Genomic DNA, 20,816 nt, shown 5'->3' on the forward strand with positions numbered 1-20,816 from the left:
TACTCCTTATGTGGTTCAGCAAGCAATAGACATCCTCTGACCATACTCTGGTGTACAAGCAGCCAATAACCAAGGAACGCATACGGGCACTCCGGATGATCAGCTTAAACTAGCACCTATAGTTCCCCCTTTTATTGACTTTCCTCTCATTGGGCATTCTAGTCTCTGAATATATCTGATTCTCCTGTATACAACGAATACTCTTTACCCTTCCCTCCTCCAAAATAACATGATGAATGATTCATACTCTAAGAATTGCCATCATCATCATCAATAACTAGCACCTACATTTTCCTCTTTTATTGACTAGCTTCTCGTTGGGCATTCTAGTCTCTAAATATATCTGTTTCTCCTGTATGCAACGAATACTCCTTACTCTTCCCTTTTCCAACATAACATGATGAATTATTCATATTATAAGAATTGCCATCATCATCATCATCATCAATAACTAGCACCTACATTTTCCTCTTTTATTGACTACCCTCTCATTTGGCATTCTAGTCTCTAAATATACCTGATTCTCCTATATGCAACGAATAATCTTTACCCTTTCTTTTTCCAACATAACATGATGAATGATTCATATTCTAAGAATTGCCATCATCATCAATAACTAGGAGCATCAACCGGGAGTGCGTTGCTTCAGTCACATGCCCCACGGTTTCTTCGACCGATTCCCCAAGCAGCCGCCTTTCCCATTCCAAACAAATCTTGGCAGAAACGGTCGACTCCCCTGAGCCATGAATAGTTTGAGCATCCCTTTTGTCTCCATCACCCAGCGTTGTCTCTTACGGTGATAACCCTGTGAGACGGATCATTATCAGGAAAATTAGCCACATACTCATACAGCCGGAATTGTCCTTCATGAATTATGCTGATAACAGGTCTTGGTTTAATCTCATAGAGAGAGCGATTCATTGATATATAGTGATATAAACGATACTCACTAATTCTCCGAAGGAACTTGCTACCAAAATTGTTGAGAAGCCTAATATAGTCAGTATCTAATGCTTATGTCTCAGCCATACCACAAACGACTTGAATATTTGGATTTTAGTTTTCAAACATAAACATTAACAACGCCATATCCTCCAGTTCAGCGAGTCCATAAATTATGGCCATGGCAATCCTTCAAATAATTTTGTGGCATGACTTGCCACTCTCATGCACGACACTACCAAGATATATTGATATTTCTAAGACCTCAAAATACTCGTTCTTTGCCTCGCTGCCTGGACCTTGGTCTTGAACAAAGAGGCCTGTAGTTCCATCTGCATTTGTCTCCGTTGGCAGTGATTTGAGAGCTGCAGCCAGGACTCCCGGCAACTTCGTAAGAAGTACAGTATATTCGGCAAAGACAAGAACGATGACTTTAGTGCCATCAATGGTTGCTTTTCCAATGACATCGACAAATGTGTCCATCGCCCGGTCCGTACAGGCGTTGAAAAGTGTTTAGGCGAGGGCACATTACTGCCTCACACATGAATCAACAGGAAAATATCGGACACTTCTCCACACTTACTATCAATCTCTATTCTAGAGTACATGATAAATGCCAGGTCTATAAACATTGCAGAAATGCCATGGATTCGCATAAGATTCCAGGGTATGTCACAACGCAGTGAATATGGCATTTTCTTAAAACCAACATAGACTTCAAGCAATTCCTGTTAAGACTTACGTTGGCGCTCCACAAGAACACAAAGCGCTAAGATCCGATCAGTGTAATATTTGCTGAGTATAAAACCAGAATATCCAAGCATCTGAAACTTTAGATTGTGAAAGCAAACCTGTGCCAGCAAAATGGCATGAACGTCTTGTACGACTTGTGTAATACTTCAGTAACTTTTCCACTATTGTCGTTCTCCTTTCAGAGAAGAACGACCAATGTCCCTTTACAGTCAAATGTAATGCCAACAAACTGCCAAACGACAGAAAGCACGGAGTTTAATCCACGATTCATGATCTCACCTCCAGCTCTCAGCAACTCCACCCTGACGTTACAGATGCAAACTGCCTTCATATATTTCAGTTTATAGCCTCTATAACCTAACTCAGAGAGGACGAAATATTTTGTATCGATAGATCAGTAACCGACATCCAGAAAAACCTGGTCGTTCAGAGGGTCGGCCATGTACAGAGGTTCATCCAGAAAGCTCTACATCTATCCATGTGTGACACTCGATGTTCATCTAATACTCGAACAGTCCTCATCTGGCTCACAAATATGTAGCAGAGTTTCTTCAGTGCTCAGTAAGTAGAGCTAATGTCATTTGAATATAGATTACCCGAAAATGTCCATTTTCCCTCACAAACTTTATTTCTAGCTTAAGATGTCTTTTACATGGCATTCTATATACACTTCTCTACTGAATATTGCTAAATTTGAGAAGCTCTAATATCTGAAAAGAAACTTTTCGAAAGGCAGAAAATCACGAATATCAGAGGCATATTGTAATATTCCACTACACATGCGAAAATGAATTTAGTAACAATTACTAGGTACCTCCAAATTCTAGAGATTCCCGATAAAGAGAACTATTTATGAATATGCAAAATCGAACACTTTAACATCTGGCTACTAAGGCTCAGGAAAGTCGGAGGCGCCCATCGAAATCTAAATGTGGACCAGTGACGCCTTTTCTTCGATGGCCTCCTTCGATGGCCTCCTTCTCGCCCCTCCCACTCACCTCCCCACATCACAACGCCACGCCCATCATCCAGATTCGTATATATAGAGAGGTTTCTGTTTCCATGACCAAAGACCAATAACCGCTGTGTTCGACCACCACCACCTCGAGCAGACCAACCTAAGCGACATGTTTGTCAAGGTAGGTAATGCTTTTTAACTAAACTCATGAGTATTATTCTATCTATATATTTATTTACTCTATCAAAATAATATGTTCTTGTAATTATTCAATAGTAACTGACTTATACTAATTATTGATTTGAATGACACGAAACATCTGAAGTATTCAGTAGAAATGACACAAAACTTCGAAATCATCGTTCATCACACACACACACGCACACACATACACACACAAACACGCACACACATACACACACACACACACACTCACACAGACACAAACACACACACAAACACACACAGACACAAACACACACAGACACAAACACACACACACACAAACACACACATAAACAAACACACACATACACACATATACATAGACATACGCACATACGCACGAGTGATCAAATACAAACATAAACCTACAATCCCACCTTCATATATTAGTTTGATTTTTTTTTTCTTCATAGAACTTGGGTTTTTGCTAATATAGTACCTCTACCTCAGATCACCTTCACCCTCGCCCTTGTGGGCGCTGTCCTAGGGGCTCCTTCTGTTCCCCAGTACGGGTACACTCCTCCACCCAGCTATCAGGTAGGTATCATCTCTTTATGGAAACCATGAATGTCTTAGGACTGTTTGTCAACTTTGTCATTTCCTTCCACCAATTGAGGTATTCATAATAACTCCCGAGACTTCTCTTTAGTTCCCTCTTTAGCCACCTGCATTCTTTACAGCCACCAATTGGAATCCCCTTTTGTTATATATCAGTGGGACAAATAATGCTTGCTTTTCAATCATTGACTGATTCGAGGCAAACCTTGCCCGTATAAGAATCATTTTCCAAAATATCAAGGAAATCACAAGACAGGTTAAATGTTAAGCATATCATTATTTTATTTACTTGACCCCCAGGATTCTCCCAAGTACGACTTCAACTACGCTGTCAAGCACGACTACTCCGGCAACGACTTCGGTCACCAGGAAACCCGTGATGGCTACAACACACAGGGCTCCTACTCCGTCCTCCTTCCCGACGGGCGTCTACAGACGGTCACCTACACCGTCAACGGAGACTCTGGTTATGTAGCTCAAGTCACCTACGAAGGGGAGCCCCAGTACCCTCACTATGAGCCAGCCCCTTACCACCCTACCCCCGCCCCCTACCGCCCTACACCTGCTCCTTACCACCCAACACCCGCTCCCTATCACCCTACCCCTGCCCCATACCATTAATGACAAACATGTCCGATATGCATCTTAAACATAAATTATCTATTTTTGTACGAACGAAAATATAAGCATTTCGAACTTACTTTGTGTGTATCTAATCCCTATGACAATAATATAAAAAATCTAGCAAATATCAGTGCATGATAAAATCTGTTATAAGACGTTCAAAAGTGATCCTTTGAACAGCTTTAATTCTTTCTTTTTACAAGAAGAAATCATTGAAATATATTTACTGTATTAGTATCAGGAAAAATTATCGGTCATCAGATTAAGTCGCTTTTATATATCATTGAAACATAAGTTTACATAAAACTCTCAGAATATTAAGATAAATATAAAATACATTGATTATGATAAAAATAATATTTAGAGGTTAACAAAGAAATTCCAGAAATCTTACATAAAACAAATCATTCGTCAACAAGAAAAAGTTTGATTATGATAGAAGAAATGGGGTTAACAAAGGACCTTCAGTAACCTTACGAAAAATAAATAATTCAACAACAAAGTAAATCTGCATACACTATACTCGATGCATCGAAAACTGGCCGTTAAGGCGGAGCACGGGGATTCTCCCTGTGTTGCCGCATATAATTACTTTATAATTCTATTTCATTTTAAATTTTATTCTATAATTTTATAGTGTTGCCATATATAATTATATAATAATTTTTTGTCACACACCACCACTGAGGTAAAAATCAAAGCAATGTTTTCTATACAAAGGTCTCGTTTCCTCGAGTCGTGGACATGGCATATGAGCAAAAGAGAGCGACGTTGCCACTCCATCCCTTCTCTGGTCACGCCCTCACACTGCATTCAGAAAGCATTGCATCCACACGCACGTTCTCGCCATGGATAAATACATTATATATATATATGTATATATATATATATATATATATATATATAGAGAGAGAGAGAGAGAGAGAGAGAGAGAGAGAGAGAGAGAGCGGGCGGGTGAGCCGTGCGGGCCGTGTTATCTGTGGAGATGTGGCATCATCGGGATATTCCCTAACCCCGCCTTAGCGGCCAGTTCTCGTTGCGTTTAGTATAGTGGAATGAAATTACACAATAATAGCAGTAATATTCATACTACAATAAACAAGCAAGGAGGGGAAAATAAACAGAAATTGGGGAAGAACGCAGAGAACATGGGCACACCAACGCTACCGAATCTACTCCTTATGTGGTTCAGCAAGCAATAGACATCCTCTGACCATACCATGGTGTACAAGCAGCCAATAACCAAGGAACGCATACGAGCACTCCGGATGATCAGCTTAAACTAGCACCTATACTGTAGTTCCCCCTTTTATTGACTTTCCTCTCATTGGGCATTCTAGTCTCTGAATATATCTGATTCTCCTGTATGCAACGAATACTCTTTACCTTTCCCTTTTCCAAAATAACATGATGAATGATTCATATTCTAAGAATTGCCATCATCATCATCAATAACTAGCACCTACATCTTCCTCTTTTATTGACCACCCTCTCATTGGGCATTCTAGTCTCTAAATATATCTGATTCTCCTATATGCAACGAATAATCTTTACCCTTTCCTTCTCCAACATAACATGATGAATGATTCATATTCTAAGAATTGCCATCATCAACAATAACTAGGAGCATCAACCGGGAGTGTGTTGCTTCACTCACATGCCCCACGGTTTCTTCGAGCGATTCCCCAAGCAGCCGCCTTTCCCATTCCAAACAAATCTCGGCAGAAACGATCGACTCGTCTCAGCCATGAATACTCTTTGAACCTTCATTTTGTCTCCATCACCCAGCGTTGTCTCTTACGGTGATAACCCTGTGAGACGGATCATTATCAGGAAAATTAGCCACATACTCATACAGCCGGAATTTTCGTTCACGAATTATGCTGATAACAGGTTTTGGTTTAATCTCATAGAGAGAGCGATTCATTGATATATAGTGATATAAACGATACTCACTAATTCTCCGAAGGAACTTGCTACCAAAATTGTTGAGAAGCCTAACATAGTCAGTATCTAATGCTTATGTCTCAGCCATACCACAAACGACTTGAATATTTGGATTTTAGTTTTCAAACACAAACATTAACAACGCCATATCCTCCAGTTCATCGAGTCCATAAATTATGGCCATGGCAATCCTTCAAATAATTTTGTGGCATGACTTGCCACTCTCATGCACGACACTACCAAGATATATTGATATTTCTAAGACCTCAAAATGCTCGTTCTTTGCCTCGCTGCCTGGACCTTGGTCTTGAACAAAGAGGCTTGTAGTTCCATCTGCATTTGTCTCTCTGGGCAGTGATTTGAGGGCTGCAGCCAGGACTCCCGGCAACTTCGTAGGAAGTACAGTATATTCGGCAAAGACAAGAACGATGACTTTAGTGCCACCAATGGTTGCTTTTTCAATGACATCGACAAATGTGTCTATCACCCGGCCGATACAGGAGTTGAAAAGTGTTTAGGCGAGGGTACATTACTGCCTCACACCTGAATTAACAGGAAAATATCGGACACTTCTCCATACTTACTATCAATCTCTGTTCTCGAGTACATGATAGATACCAGGTCTAAAAACCTTGCAGAAATGCCATGGATTCGCATAAGATTCCCGGGTATGTCGCCACGCAGTGAATATGGCGTTTTCTTAAAACCATCATAGACTTCAAGCAATCCCTGTTAAGACTTACGTTGGCGCTCCACAAGAACACAAAGCACTAAGATCCGATCAGTGTAATTTTTGCTGAGTATAAAACCAGAATATCCAAGCATCTGAAACTTTAGATTGTGAAAGCAAACCTGTGCCAGCAAAATGGCATGAACGTCTTGTACGACTTGTGTAATACTTCAGTAACTGTTGCACTATTGTCGTTTTCCTTTCAGAGAATGACGACCAATACCCCTTTATAGTCAAAGGAAATGTCATCAAACTGCCAAACGACAGAACGGAGTTTAATCCACGATTCATGATCTCACCTTCAGCTCTCAGCAACTCTACCCTGATGTTACAGATGCAAACTGCCTTCATATATTTCAATTTATAGCCTCTATAACCTAACTCAGAGAGAACGAAATATTTTGTATCGATAGATCAGTAACCGACATCCAGAAAAAGCTGGTCGTTCAGAGGATCAACCATGTACAGAGGGTCATCCAGAAAGCTCTACATCCATCCATATGTGACGCTCGATGTTCATCTAATGTTCGAACAGTCCTCATCTGGCTCACAAATATGTAGCAGAGTTTCTTCAGTGCTCAGTAAGTAGAGCTAATGTCATTTGATTCTACATTACCCGTAAATGTCTATTTTCCCTCACAAACTTTATTTCTAGCTTAAGGTACCTTTTACATGGCATTCTATATACACTTCTCTACTGAAATTGCTAAATTTGAGAAGCTCTAATATCTGAAAAGAATATTTTCGAAAGGCAGAAAATCACGAATATCAGAGGCATATTGTAATATTCCACTACACATGCGAAAATGAATTTAATAACAATTACTAGGTACCTCCAAATTCTAAAGATTCCCAATAAAGAAAACTATTTATGAATATGCAACATCGAACGCTTTAACATCTGGCTACTAAGGCTCAGGAATGTCGGAGGCGCCCATCGAAATCTAAATGTGGACCAGTGACGCCTTTTCTTCGATGGCCTCCTTCGATGGCCTCCTTCTCGCCCCTCCCACTCACCTCCCCACATCACAACGCCACGCCCATACTCCAGATTCGTATATATAGAGAGATTTCTGTTTCCATGACCAAAGACCAATAACCGCTGTGTTCGACCACCACCATTTCGAGCAGACCAACCTAAGCGACATGTTTGTCAAGGTAGGTAATGCTTTTTAACTAAACTCATGAGTATTATTCTATCTATATATTTATTTACTCTATCAAAATAATATGTTCTTGTAATTATTCAATAGTAACTGACTTATACTAATTATTGATTTGAATGACACGAAACATCTGAAGTATTCAGTAGAAATGACACAAAACTTCGAAATCATCGTTCATCACACACATACACACACAAACACGCACACACATACACACACACACACACTCACACAGACACACACACACACAAACACACACAGACACAAACACACACAGACACAAACACACACACACAAACACACACATAAACACACACACACATACACACATATACATAGACATACGCACATACGCACGAGTGATCAAATACGAACATAAACCTACAATCCCACCTTCATATATTAGTTTGATTTTTTTTTCATAGAATTTGGGTTTTTGCTAATATAGTACCTCTACCTCAGATCACCTTCACCCTCGCCCTTGTGGGCGCTGTCCTAGGGGCTCCTTCTGTTCCCCAGTACGGGTACACTCCTCCACCCAGCTATCAGGTCGGTATCATCTCTTTATGGAAACCATGAATGTCTTAGGACTGTTTGTCAACTTTGTCATTTCCTTCCACCAATTGAGGTATTCATAATAACTCCCGAGACTTCTCTTTAGTTCCCTCTTTAGCCACTTGCATTCCTTACAGCCACCAATTGGAATGCCCTTTTGTAATATATCAGTGGGACAGATAATGTTTGCTTTCCAATCATTGACTGATTCGAGGCAAATCTTGCCCGTAAAAGAATCATTTTCCAAGATATCAAGGAAATCACAAAACAGGTTAAATGTTAAGCATAACATTATTTCATTTACTTGACCCCCAGGATTCTCCCAAGTACGACTTCAACTACGCTGTCAAGCACGACTACTCCGGCAACGACTTCGGTCACCAGGAAACCCGTGATGGCTACAACACACAGGGCTCCTACTCCGTCCTCCTTCCCGACGGGCGTCTACAGACGGTCACCTACACCGTCAACGGAGACTCTGGTTATGTAGCTCAAGTCACCTACGAAGGGGAGCCCCAGTACCCTCACTATGAGCCTGCCCCTTACCACCCTACCCCCGCCCCCTACCGCCCTACACCTGCTCCCTACCACCCAACACCCGCTCCCTATCACCCTACCCCTGCCCCATACCATTAATGACAAACATGTCCGATATGCATCTTAAACATAAATTATCTATTTTTGTACGAACGAAAATAAAAGCATTTCGAACTTACTTTGTGTGTATCTAATCCCTATGACAATAATATAAAAAATCTAGCAAATATCAGTGCATGATAAAATCTGTTATAAGACGTTCAAAAGTGATCCGTCGAACAGTTTTAATTCTTTCTTTTTACAAGAAGAAATCATTGAAATATATTTACTGTATTAGTATCAGGAAAAATTATCGGTCATCAGATTAAGTCGTTTTTATATATCATTGAAACATAAGTTTACATAAAACTCTCAGAATATTAAGATAAATATAAAATACATTGATTATGATAAAAATAATATTTAGAGGTTAACAAAGAAATTCCAGAAATCTTACATAAAACAAATCATTCGTCAACAAGAAAAAGTTTGATTATGATAGAAGAAATAGGGTTAACCTTACGAAAAATAAATAAGTCAACAACAAAGGAAATCTGCGCACACTATACTCGATGCATCGAAAACTGGCCGTTAAGGCGGAGCACGGGGATTCTCCCTGTGTTGCCGCATATAATTACTTTATAATTCTATTTCATTTTAAATTTTATTCTATAATTTTATAGTGTTGCCATATATAATTATATAAAAAAATTGTCACACACCACCACTGAGGTAAAAATCAAAGCAATGTTTTCTATACAAAGGTCTCGTTTCCTCGAGTCGTGGACATGGCATATGAGCAAAAGAGAGCGACGTTGCCACTCCATCCCTTCTCTGGTCACGCCCTCACACTGCATTCAGAAAGCATTGCATCCACACGCACGTTCTCGCCATGGATAAATACATTATATATATATATATATATATATATATATATATATATAGAGAGAGAGAGAGAGAGAGAGAGAGAGAGAGAGAGAGAGAGAGAGAGAGAGAGAGAGAGAGCGGTGTGGCATCATCGGGATATTCCCTAACCCCGCCTTAGCGGCCAGTTCTCGTTGCGTTTAGTATAGTGGAATGAAATTACACAATAATAGCAGTAATATTCATACTACAATAAACAAGCAAGGAGGGAAAAATAAACAGAAATTGGGGAAGAACGCAGAGAACATGGGCACACCAACGCTACCGAATCTACTCCTTATGTGGTTCAGCAAGCAATAGACATCCTCTGACCATACCCTGGTGTACAAGCAGCCAATAACCAAGGAACGCATACGAGCACTCCGGATGATCAGCTTAAACTAGCACCTATACAGTAGTTCCCCCTTTTATTAACTTTCCTCTCATTGGGCATTCTAGTCTCTGAATATATCTGATTCTCCTGTATGCAACGAATACTCTTTACTCTTCCCTTTTCCAAAATAACATGATAAATGATTCATATTCTAAGAATTGCCATCATCATCATCAATAACTAGCACCTACATTTTCCTCTTTTATTGACCACCCTTTCATTGGGCATTCTAGTCTCTAAATATATCTGTTTCTCGTATATGCAACGAATAATCTTTACCCTTTCCTTCTCCAACATAACATGATGAATGATTCATATTCTAAGAATTGCCATCATCATCAATAACTAGGAGCATCAACCGGGAGTGTGTTGCTTCACTCACATGCCCCACGGTTTCTTCGAGCGATTCCCCAAGCAGCCGCCTTTCCCATTCCAAACAAACCTCGTCAGAAACGATATTCTTGTCTCAGCCATGAATACTCTTTGAGCCTTTATTTTGTCTCCATCACCCAGCGTTGTCTCTTACGGTGATAACCCTGTGAGACGGGTCATTATCAGGAAAATTAGCCACATACTCATACAGCCGGAATTGTCGTTCACGAATTATGCTGATAACAAGTCTTGGTTTAATCTCATAGAGAGAGCGATTCATTGATATATAGTGATATAAACGATACTCACTAATTCTCCGAAGGAACTTGCTACGAAAATTGTTGAGAAGCCTAATATAGTCAGTATCTAATGCTCATGTCTCACAGCCATGCCACAAACGACTTGAATATTTGGATTTTAGTTTTCAAACATAAACATTAACAACGCCATATCCTCCAGTTCAGCGAGTCCATAAATTATGGCCATGGTAATTCTTCAAATAATTTTGTGGCATGACTTGCCACTCTCATGCACGACACTACCAAGATATATTGATATTTCTAAGACCTCAAAATACTCGTTCTTTGCCTCGCTGCCTGGACCTTGGTCTTGAACAAAGAGGCCTGTAGTTCCATCTGCATTTGTCTCCGTTAGCAGTGATTTGAGGGTTGCAGCCAGGACTCCCGGCAACTTCGTAGGAAGTACAGTATATTCGGCAAAGACAAGAACGATGACTTTAGTGCCACCAATGGTTGCTTTTTCAATGACATCGACAAATGTGTCCATCACCCGGCCTATACAGGAGTTGAAAAGTGTTTAGGCGAGGGTACATTACTGCCTCACACCTGAATTAACAGGAAAATATCGGACACTTCTCCATACTTACTATCAATCTCTGTTCTCGAGTACATGATAGATACCAGGTCTAAAAACCTTGCAGAAATGCCATGGATTCGCATAAGATTCCAGGGTATGTCGCAACGCAGTGAATATGGCGTTTTAAACCATCATAGACTTCAAGCAAACCCTGTTAAGACTTACGTTGGCGCTCCACAAGAACACAAAGCGCTAAGATCCGATCAGTGTAATTTTTGCTGAGTATAAAATCAGAATATCCAAGCATCTAAAAATTTAGATTGTGAAAGCAAACCTGTGCCAGCAAAATGGGATGAAAGTCTTGAGCGATTTATGTAATACTTCAGTAACTGTTGCACTATTGTCGTACTCCTTTCAGAGAAGGACGACCAATACCCCTTTACAGTCATTTGAAATGCCATCAAACTGCCAAACGACAGAAAGCACGGAGTTTAATCCACGATTCATGATCTCACCTACAGCTCTCAGCAACTACACCCTGACGTTGCAGATGTAAACTGCCTTCACATATTTCAAGTTATAGCCTATACAACTAAACTCAGAGAGGAAGAAATTTTATGTATCGATAGATCAGTAACCGACATCTAGGAAAAGCTGGTCGCTCAGAGGGTCAGCTATGTACAGCCACTCAAAGTACTCTGTCATCCATCCATGTTTGACGTTAGATGCTCATCAATTCTTCGAACAGTCCTCATCTGGCTCACAAATTTGAAGCAGAGTTTATTCAGGTCTCGGTAAGTAGAGCTAAAGTCATTTGAATTTAAATTACCCTCAATTTTTTCTGGTAGACTTTATTTCTACCCGATATCTGTTAAATGACATTCTATATACACTTCCCTTAATTGAAAGATGCCAAATTCGAGAATCTCTAATATTTGAAAAGAAACTTTTCGAAAGGGAGAAAATCACGAATAACAGAGGCATATTGTATTATTCCACTACACATACGAAAATAGATTTAGTAACAATTACTAGGTACCTCCAAATTCTAGAGATTCCCAATAAGACAACTATTTATGAATATGCAACATCTAACGCTTTAACATCTGGCTACTAAGGCTCAGGAATGTCGGAGGCGCCCATCGAAATCTAAATGTGGACCAGTGACGCCTGTTCTTCGATGGCCTCCTTCGATGGCCTCCTTCTCGCCCCTCCCACTCACCTCCCCACATCACAACGCCACGCCCATACTCCAGATTCGTATATATAGAGAGATTTCTGTTTCCATGACCAAAGACCAATAACCGCTGTGTTCGACAACCACCATTTCGAGCAGACTAACCTAAGCGACATGTTTGTCAAGGTAGGTAGTGCTCTTTAACCAAACTCATGAGTATTATTCTATCTATATATATATTTATTTATCTATCAAAATAATATATTCTTGTAATTATTCATTGGTAACTGACTTATACTAATTATTGATTTGAATGACACGAAGCATCTTCTGAAGTATTCAGTAGAAATGACACAAAACTTCGAAATCACACACACACATACACACACACACCACAAACACACACTCACACACACACTCACACACACATAAACACACACATGCACAAACACACACACATAAACACACACAGACACAAACACACACACACATATACACACACACACACACACATACACACATATACATAGAGTGAGCACACACAAACATAAACCTACAATCCTACCTTCATATATTAGTTTGAATTGTTTTTCCATAGAATTTGGGTTTTTGCTAATATAGTACCTCTACCTCAGATCACCTTCACCCTTGCCCTCGTGGGCGCTGTCCTGGCGGCTCCTTCTGTTCCTCAGTACGGGTACACTCCTCCACCACCCACCTATCAGGTAGGTATTATCTCTTTATGGAAACCATGAATGTCTTAGGACTGTTTGTCAACTTTGTCATTTCCTTCCACCAATTGAGGTGTTCATAATAACTCCGAGAATTCTCTTTAGTTTCCTCTTTAGCCACTTGCATTCCTTACAGCCACCAATTGGAATGCCCTTTTATAATATATCAGTGGGACAAATAATGCTTGCTTTTCAATCATTGACTGATTCGAGGCAAATCTTGCCCGTAAAAGAATCATTTTCCAAGATATCAAGGAAATCACAAAACAGGTTAAATGTTAAGCATAACATTATTTCATTTACTTGACCCCCAGGATTCTCCTAAGTACGACTTCAACTACGCTGTCAAGCACGACTACTCCGGCAACGACTTCGGTCACCAGGAAGCCCGTGATGGCTACAACACACAGGGCTCCTACTCCGTCCTCCTCCCCGACGGTCGTCTCCAGACGGTCACCTACACCGTCAATGGAGACTCTGGTTATGTAGCTCAAGTCACCTACGAAGGGGAGCCCCAGTACCCTCACTATGAGCCAGCCCCCTACCACCCTACCCCCGCCCCCTACCGCCCTACACCTGCTCCCTACCACCCAACACCCGCTCCCTATCACCCTACCCCTGCCCCATATCATTAATGACAAACATGTCCGGTATGCATCTTAAAAATAAATTATCTATTTTTGTACGAACGAAAATAAAAACATTTCGAACTTACTTCGTGTGTATTTAATCCCTATGACAATAACATAACAAATCTAGCAAAACATCAGTTCGTGATTAAATCTCTTATAAGAAATTCAACGATGATCCCTCAAACAGCTTTAATTCTTCCTTTTTACAAGACGAAACAATTTAAATATATTTGCTATATTAAGAAAAACTACCAGCCATTAGATTAAGTCAATTTTTATATATTATTGAAACATAAGTTTACATAAGACTCTCAAAATATTAAAGTAAATATGAAATACTTTGATTACTATGAAAATAATATTATGGGTTAATAAAAAACATCAACAAGGAAATATTTGATTATGATAAAAAAAAATTGGGGGTTAACAAAGTTCAGTAATCTTACAAAACAAAATCATCAGCAAAGGAAATCTGCATACACCAATAGAATGAAATTACACAAAAATATGCAACAATAAACAACTAAGGAGGGGGAAGTAAGCAGAAATTGGGGAGGAACGCAGAGAACATGGGCACACTAACATCAACCCTCCCAACGCAACTGAATCTACCCCTTACGTAGTTTAGCACGCAATAGACACCCTCTGGCCATACCCTGGTGTACAAGCAGCCAACGACCAAGGCACGAATACAAGTACTCCGAATGTCAGCTTAAACTACCACATATAGTTTCCCCTTTTATTGACTACCCTCTCATTGGGCATTTTAGTCTCTGAATACATCTGATTCTCTTGTATGCAACGAATACTCTTTACTCTTCCCTTTTCCAACATAATATGATGAATGTTCCATATTCTAAGTATTGCTATCATCATCATCATCAATAACTAGCACCTACATTTTCCTCTTTTATTGACTACCCTCTCATTGGGCATATTAGTTTCTGAATACATCTGATTCTCCTGTGTACAACGAATACTCTTTGCCCTTCCCTTTTTCCAACATAACATGATGAATGTTCCATGTTCTAAGAATTGCCATCATCATCATCGATAAGTATGAGCATCAGCCGAGAGTGCGTTGCTTCACTCACATGCCAACGCCACTCCCCACGGTTTCTTCGAGCGATTCCCCAAGCAGCCGCCTTTCTCATTCCAAACGAATCTTGGGTGAAACGGTCGACTCGCCCCAGCCATGAATATGAGTACTATGAGCATTCCTTTTGTTTCCATCACCCAGTGTTGTCTCTTATGGAGATAACCCTGTGAGATGGATAATCATCAGGGAAATTGGCCACATGCTCATAGAGTCTGAGCTGACGTTCACGAATTATGCTTGTAATAGGTCTTTATTTAGTCTGACAGAGAGAACGATTCATTGATATGAAGTCATATCAACGATACTCGCTAATTCTCCGAAGGTACTTCTCACAGCCATACAGCAAGACAGGTATCACAAGGGACTTGAATATTTGGATTTTAGTTTTCATGCAAAAACATTAAACACGCCATATCCTCCAGTTGCACGAGTCCATAAATCATGGCAATGACAATCTTTCAAATGATTTTCTGGCATGACTTGCCACTGTCATGCACGGCACTGCGAAGATATATTGATATTTATAAGACATCAAATTCCTTTTTGTTTGTCTAAGCAAATTTTTATTTGTCACACAGTTAACCCGAAGCCCCTGGATCTTGGTCTTGGACAAAGATGCCTGTAGTTGCATCTGCATTTGTCTCCATGGGCATTGATTTGAGGGCTGCAATTAGGACTTGCAGCAACTTCGTAAGAAGTACGGTATATTCGGCAAAGACAAGAATGATGACTTAATTGCCACCAATGGTTGCTTTGCAATGAAATAGACAAATATGTCCATCACCAAGTCTATGCAGGCGTAGAAAAGTGTTGAGGCGAGGGCACATTACTGCCTCACACCTGAATTAACAAGAAAATATCAGGCACTTCTCCACACTTACAATCATTCTCTGCCCTAGAGTATATGCTAAACACCAGGTCTATAAAACTCGCAGATATGCCATGCATTCGCATAAAATATAGGGTATCTCACAAAACAGTGAATATGGTATTTTCCTAAAATTAACATAGACTTCAAGCAATCCCTGTTAAAACTTATGTTGGCGTTCCACAAGAACACAAAGCGTTAGGATTCGATCAGTGTAATATCTATTTAGTATAAACCCAGACTGTCCAAGCATCTGGAACTTTAGATTACGAAAGCAAACCTGTGCCAACAAAATGGGATGAGTGTCTTGTCCGACTTATACAATACTCAGTAACTGTTGCACTACTGTCGTTCTCCTTTCAGAGGGACGACCAATATCCCGTTACATTCATATGAAATCCCATCAAACTGCCAAACGACAGAAAGCACAGACTTTAATCCACGATTCATTATCTCATCTCCAGCTCTCAGCAACTCCACCCTGACGTTTCAGATGCAAACTGCTTTCACATATTTCAATTTATAGCCTTTACAACCTAACTCAGAGAGGACGAAATTTTATACCGATAGATCAGTAACCGAAATACAGGAAAAAGCTGGTCGCTCAGAGAGTCAGCCATGTACAGCCACTTAAAAAAATCTGTCAACCAGAAAGCTCTACATCTATCCATGTGTGACACTCGATACTCATCAATTGTTCGAACAGTCCTCATCTGGCTCACAAAATTAAAATAGAGCTTATTCAAGGCTCGGTAAGTGGAGCTATTGTTATTTGAATTTAGATTACCCACAAATGTCGATTTTCCCTCACAAACTTTGTTTCTGGCATAAGATATATTTTACATGGCATTCTCTTTACTGAAAATTGCTAAATTCGAAAATCTCTAATATCTGAAAAGAATATTTTCGAAAGGCAGAAAATCACGGATACCACAGGTATCATGTAATATTCCACTACACAAGCGAAAATCGATTTTGTTACGATTACTAGGTACCTTCGGATCCTAGATATTCTCAAAAAAGAGAGCTATTTACAAATATGTAACATCGAACGCTTTAACATATGGCTAGTAAGGCTCAACAGTGTCGGAGGCGCCCATCGAAATCTAAATGTGTACCAGCGACGCCTTTTCTCCGATGGCCTCCTTCGATGGCCTCCTTCTCGCCCCTCCCACTCACCTCCCCACATCACAACGCCACGCCCATCCTCCAGATTCGTATATATAGAGAGATTTCTACTTCCATGACCAAAGAACAATAACCGCTGTGTTCGATCACCATCATTTCGAACAGATCCGCCCAAGCGACATGTTTGTCAAGGTAGGTAGTACTCCTTAACCAAACTCATCACTATTATTCCGTTCATTTATCTATTTATTCATTTATATATTCATCAAAATAATATTATTTTGTAATTGTTCAAGTGTAACTGATTTAAACTGATTATTGATTTGACCAGCACGAATCAGCTTCTGAAATATTCAGTAGAAATAGCACAAAACTTCGAAATCATCGTTTGTCATTAACACAAACACAAACACACACACACACACACACACACACACACACACACACACACACACACACACACACACACACACACACACACACACACACACACACACACACACACACACACACACACACACACACACACACACATACACACACAAACACATACACACACATACACAAAAAAACAACACCACAACCTTAGCTCCCTTTCCCGTAAGGTACAAATAAATACACACACGCACACACATACAAACATACGCACGAGCAAGCAAACACAAACATGAACATATAACAATTTGCATTGGTTTTTTTTCCATAGAGTTTGGGACTTTATCAATATGGTACCTCTATTTCAGATCACCTTTACCCTCGCCCTCGTGGGCGCTGTCCTGGCGGCTCCTTCTGTTCCCCAGTACGGCTACACTCCTCCACCCAGTTATCAGGTTTGTATTATCTCTTTATGGAAACCATGAATGTCTTAGAACAGTGTTTATAAAAAAAATTCATATCCTTCCATTAATTGAAGTGTTTTTAATAAACCATTTCCAATGTTTACAGCCAGCAATTGGAATTCACTTTTGTTATATGTCAGTGGGATAGATAATGCTTGCTTTCAATTATTGACTGATTCGAGGTGAAGTCACTGGTAACACTACTCATGGTCCCCGTATAAGAATCATTTTACAAAATATCAACAAACTCACATGACAGATTAAATACTAAGCATATCATCATGTGATTTACTTGACCACCAGGATTCCCCCAAGTACGATTTCAACTACGCTGTCAAACACGACTACTCCGGCAACGACTTCGGTCACCAGGAAACCCGTGATGGCTACAACACACAGGGCTCCTACTCCGTCCTCCTCCCCGACGGTCGTCTCCAGACGGTCACCTACACCGTCAATGGAGACTCTGGTTATGTAGCTCAAGTCTCCTACGAAGGGGAGGCTCAGTATCCTCACTATGAGCCAGCCCCCTACCACCCTACCCCCGCCCCCTACCGCCCTACACCTGCTCCCTACCACCCAACACCCGCTCCCTATCACCCTACCCCCTCCCGATACCATTAATGACAAACATGTCCGGTATGCATCTTAGAAATAAATTATCTATTTTTGTACGAACGAAAATATAAGCATTTTGAACTTACTTCGTGTGTATCTAATCCCTATGACAATTATATAATATATCTAGCAAAACATCATTGCATGATTAAATCTCTTAAAAGAAGTTCAACGCAGATCCTTCGAACAGCTTTAATTCTTCCTTTATACAAGACAAAATCATTTAATTAAGTCGTTTTTATATATTATTGAAACGTGAAATACTTTGATTATCATAACAATTATTGTTAGGTGTTAACAAAAAATCATCAACAAGGAAATATTTGATTATTATAGGGAAAAAAACACATTTAGGGGTTAAGAAAGTCCAGTAATCTTAAAAGAATAAATAATTCACCAACAAAGAAAATGCGTATACATCAATGGAATGAAATTACACAAAAAATAGCAGTAATATACCGTACATACTACAATAAACAACCAAGATAGGGGAAGTAAACGGAAACTGGGGAGGAACGCAGAGAACATGGGCACACTAACACCAACGCTATTGAATCTACCCCTTACGTGGTTCAGCATCCAATAGACACCCTCTGACCATACCCAGGTGCACAGACAAACAACGACCAAGACACGCATAAAAGCACTCCGAACGTCACCTTAAACTAGCACCTACAATTTCCCCTTTTATTGACCTTCCTCTCGGTGTTAATTCTAGTCTCTGAATACATCTGATTCTCCTGTATGCAACGATTACTCTTTACCCTTCCCTTTTCCAACATAACAAGATGAATGTTCCATATTCTAAGACTTGTCATCATCATCATAGATAACTATGAGCATCAGCCGAGAGTCCGTTGCTTCACTCACATGCCAACGCCATTCCCCACAGTTTCTTCGAGCGAATCCCCAAGCAGTCGCCTTTCTCATTCCAAACAAATCTCGGCAAAAACGGGCGACTCGCCCCAGCCATGAATACTATGAGCATTCCTTTTTGTCTCCATCACCCAGTGTTGTCTCTTACAGTGATAACCTTGTGAGACGGATCATCATCAGGGAAATTGGCCATATGCTCATAGAGCCGGAATTGACGTTCACAAATTATGCTAGTAATAGGTCTTGGTTTAATCTCATAGATAGAGCAATTCATTGATATGAAATTATATCAACGATACCAACTAATTCTCCGAAGGTACTTGCTCCCAAAATTGTTGAGAAGGCTAATATAGTCAGTATCTAATGCTCATTTCTCACAGCCATACAGCAAGACAGGGATCACAAACTACTGTACTTGAATATTTGGATCTTAGCTTTCATGCATAAACATTAATAACACCATATCCTCCAGTTGAGCGAGTCCATATATTATTGCCATGGCAATCCTTCAAATGATTTTCTGACATGACTCGGCACTGTTATGCACAACACTTCCAAGATATATTGATATTTCTAAGACATCAAAGTACTCGTTCTTTGATTAAACAGATTTATATTTACCACACATTTAACCCGAAACCCCTGGACCTTGGTCTTAGGCAAAGAGGCATGTAGTTTCATCTGCATTTGACTCCAGCAACTTCGTAAGAAGTACATTATATACGGCAAAGACAAGAACGATAACTTTAGTGCCACCAATGGTTGCTTTTTCAATGACATCGACAAATGTGTCCATCATCATGTCTATGCAGTCCTTGAATTAACAGGAAAATATCAAACACTTCTACATACTGACAATCATTTTCTGTCCTAGAGTATATACTAAATACCAGGTCTATAAACGTCGCAGAAACACCATGGGTTAGCATAAGATCCAGGGTATCTCACAGAGCAGTGAATATGGAATTTTCTTAAAATCAACATAGACTTCAAGCAATCCCTGTTAAGACTTACGTTGGCGCTCCACAAGAACCCAGTGCGTTAGGATCCGATCACTGTAATATTTACTGAGAATAAATCCAGACTGTCCAGGATCTGAAACTTTAGACTGTGAAAGCAAACCTGTGCCAGCAAAATGAAATGAGTATCTTGCCCGACTTATATAGTACTTCAGTAACTAATCCACTACTGTCGTTCTTCTTTCCGAGAGGCACGACCAATACTCCTTTACAGTCAAATGAAATGTCATCAAACGGCCAAACTACAGAATACATTGAATTTAATCCATGATTCATGATCTCACCTCCAGCTCTCAGCAACTCCACCCTG

The 20,816-nt window shown here is 40.0% G+C and overlaps 3 protein-coding genes across 3 annotated transcripts; all 3 read left to right on the plus strand.

Moving 5' to 3' along the window:
* The first annotated feature begins 1,484 nt into the window (after positions 1 to 1,484).
* On the plus strand, positions 1,485 to 9,094 carry LOC143036241 (uncharacterized). Its single transcript, XM_076203489.1, has 5 exons — positions 1,485 to 1,609; positions 3,292 to 3,415; positions 3,737 to 4,042; positions 8,366 to 8,452; positions 8,774 to 9,094. Exons 1-5 carry the CDS (start codon positions 1,485 to 1,487, stop codon positions 9,092 to 9,094), a joined length of 963 nt encoding a protein of 320 aa, XP_076059604.1.
* Positions 9,095 to 12,244: 3,150 nt separating this feature from the next.
* On the plus strand, positions 12,245 to 14,062 carry LOC143036242 (cuticle protein 19-like). The gene is made up of 3 exons (XM_076203490.1): positions 12,245 to 12,313; positions 13,332 to 13,421; positions 13,742 to 14,062. The coding sequence occupies exons 1-3, from the start codon at positions 12,245 to 12,247 to the stop codon at positions 14,060 to 14,062; spliced, it is 480 nt and encodes a 159-aa protein (XP_076059605.1).
* A 1,711-nt stretch (positions 14,063 to 15,773) lies between these two features.
* LOC143036243 (larval cuticle protein A3A-like) lies at positions 15,774 to 18,617 on the plus strand. The gene is made up of 3 exons (XM_076203491.1): positions 15,774 to 15,848; positions 17,898 to 17,984; positions 18,297 to 18,617. Exons 1-3 carry the CDS (start codon positions 15,774 to 15,776, stop codon positions 18,615 to 18,617), a joined length of 483 nt encoding a protein of 160 aa, XP_076059606.1.
* Positions 18,618 to 20,816: the final 2,199 nt, after the last annotated feature.

The sequence above is a fragment of the Oratosquilla oratoria genome, chromosome 20 (genome assembly GCF_046742065.1).
Source record: "Oratosquilla oratoria isolate Oo_2021 chromosome 20, ASM4674206v1, whole genome shotgun sequence".
Taxonomy (NCBI): Eukaryota; Metazoa; Arthropoda; class Malacostraca; order Stomatopoda; family Squillidae; genus Oratosquilla; species Oratosquilla oratoria.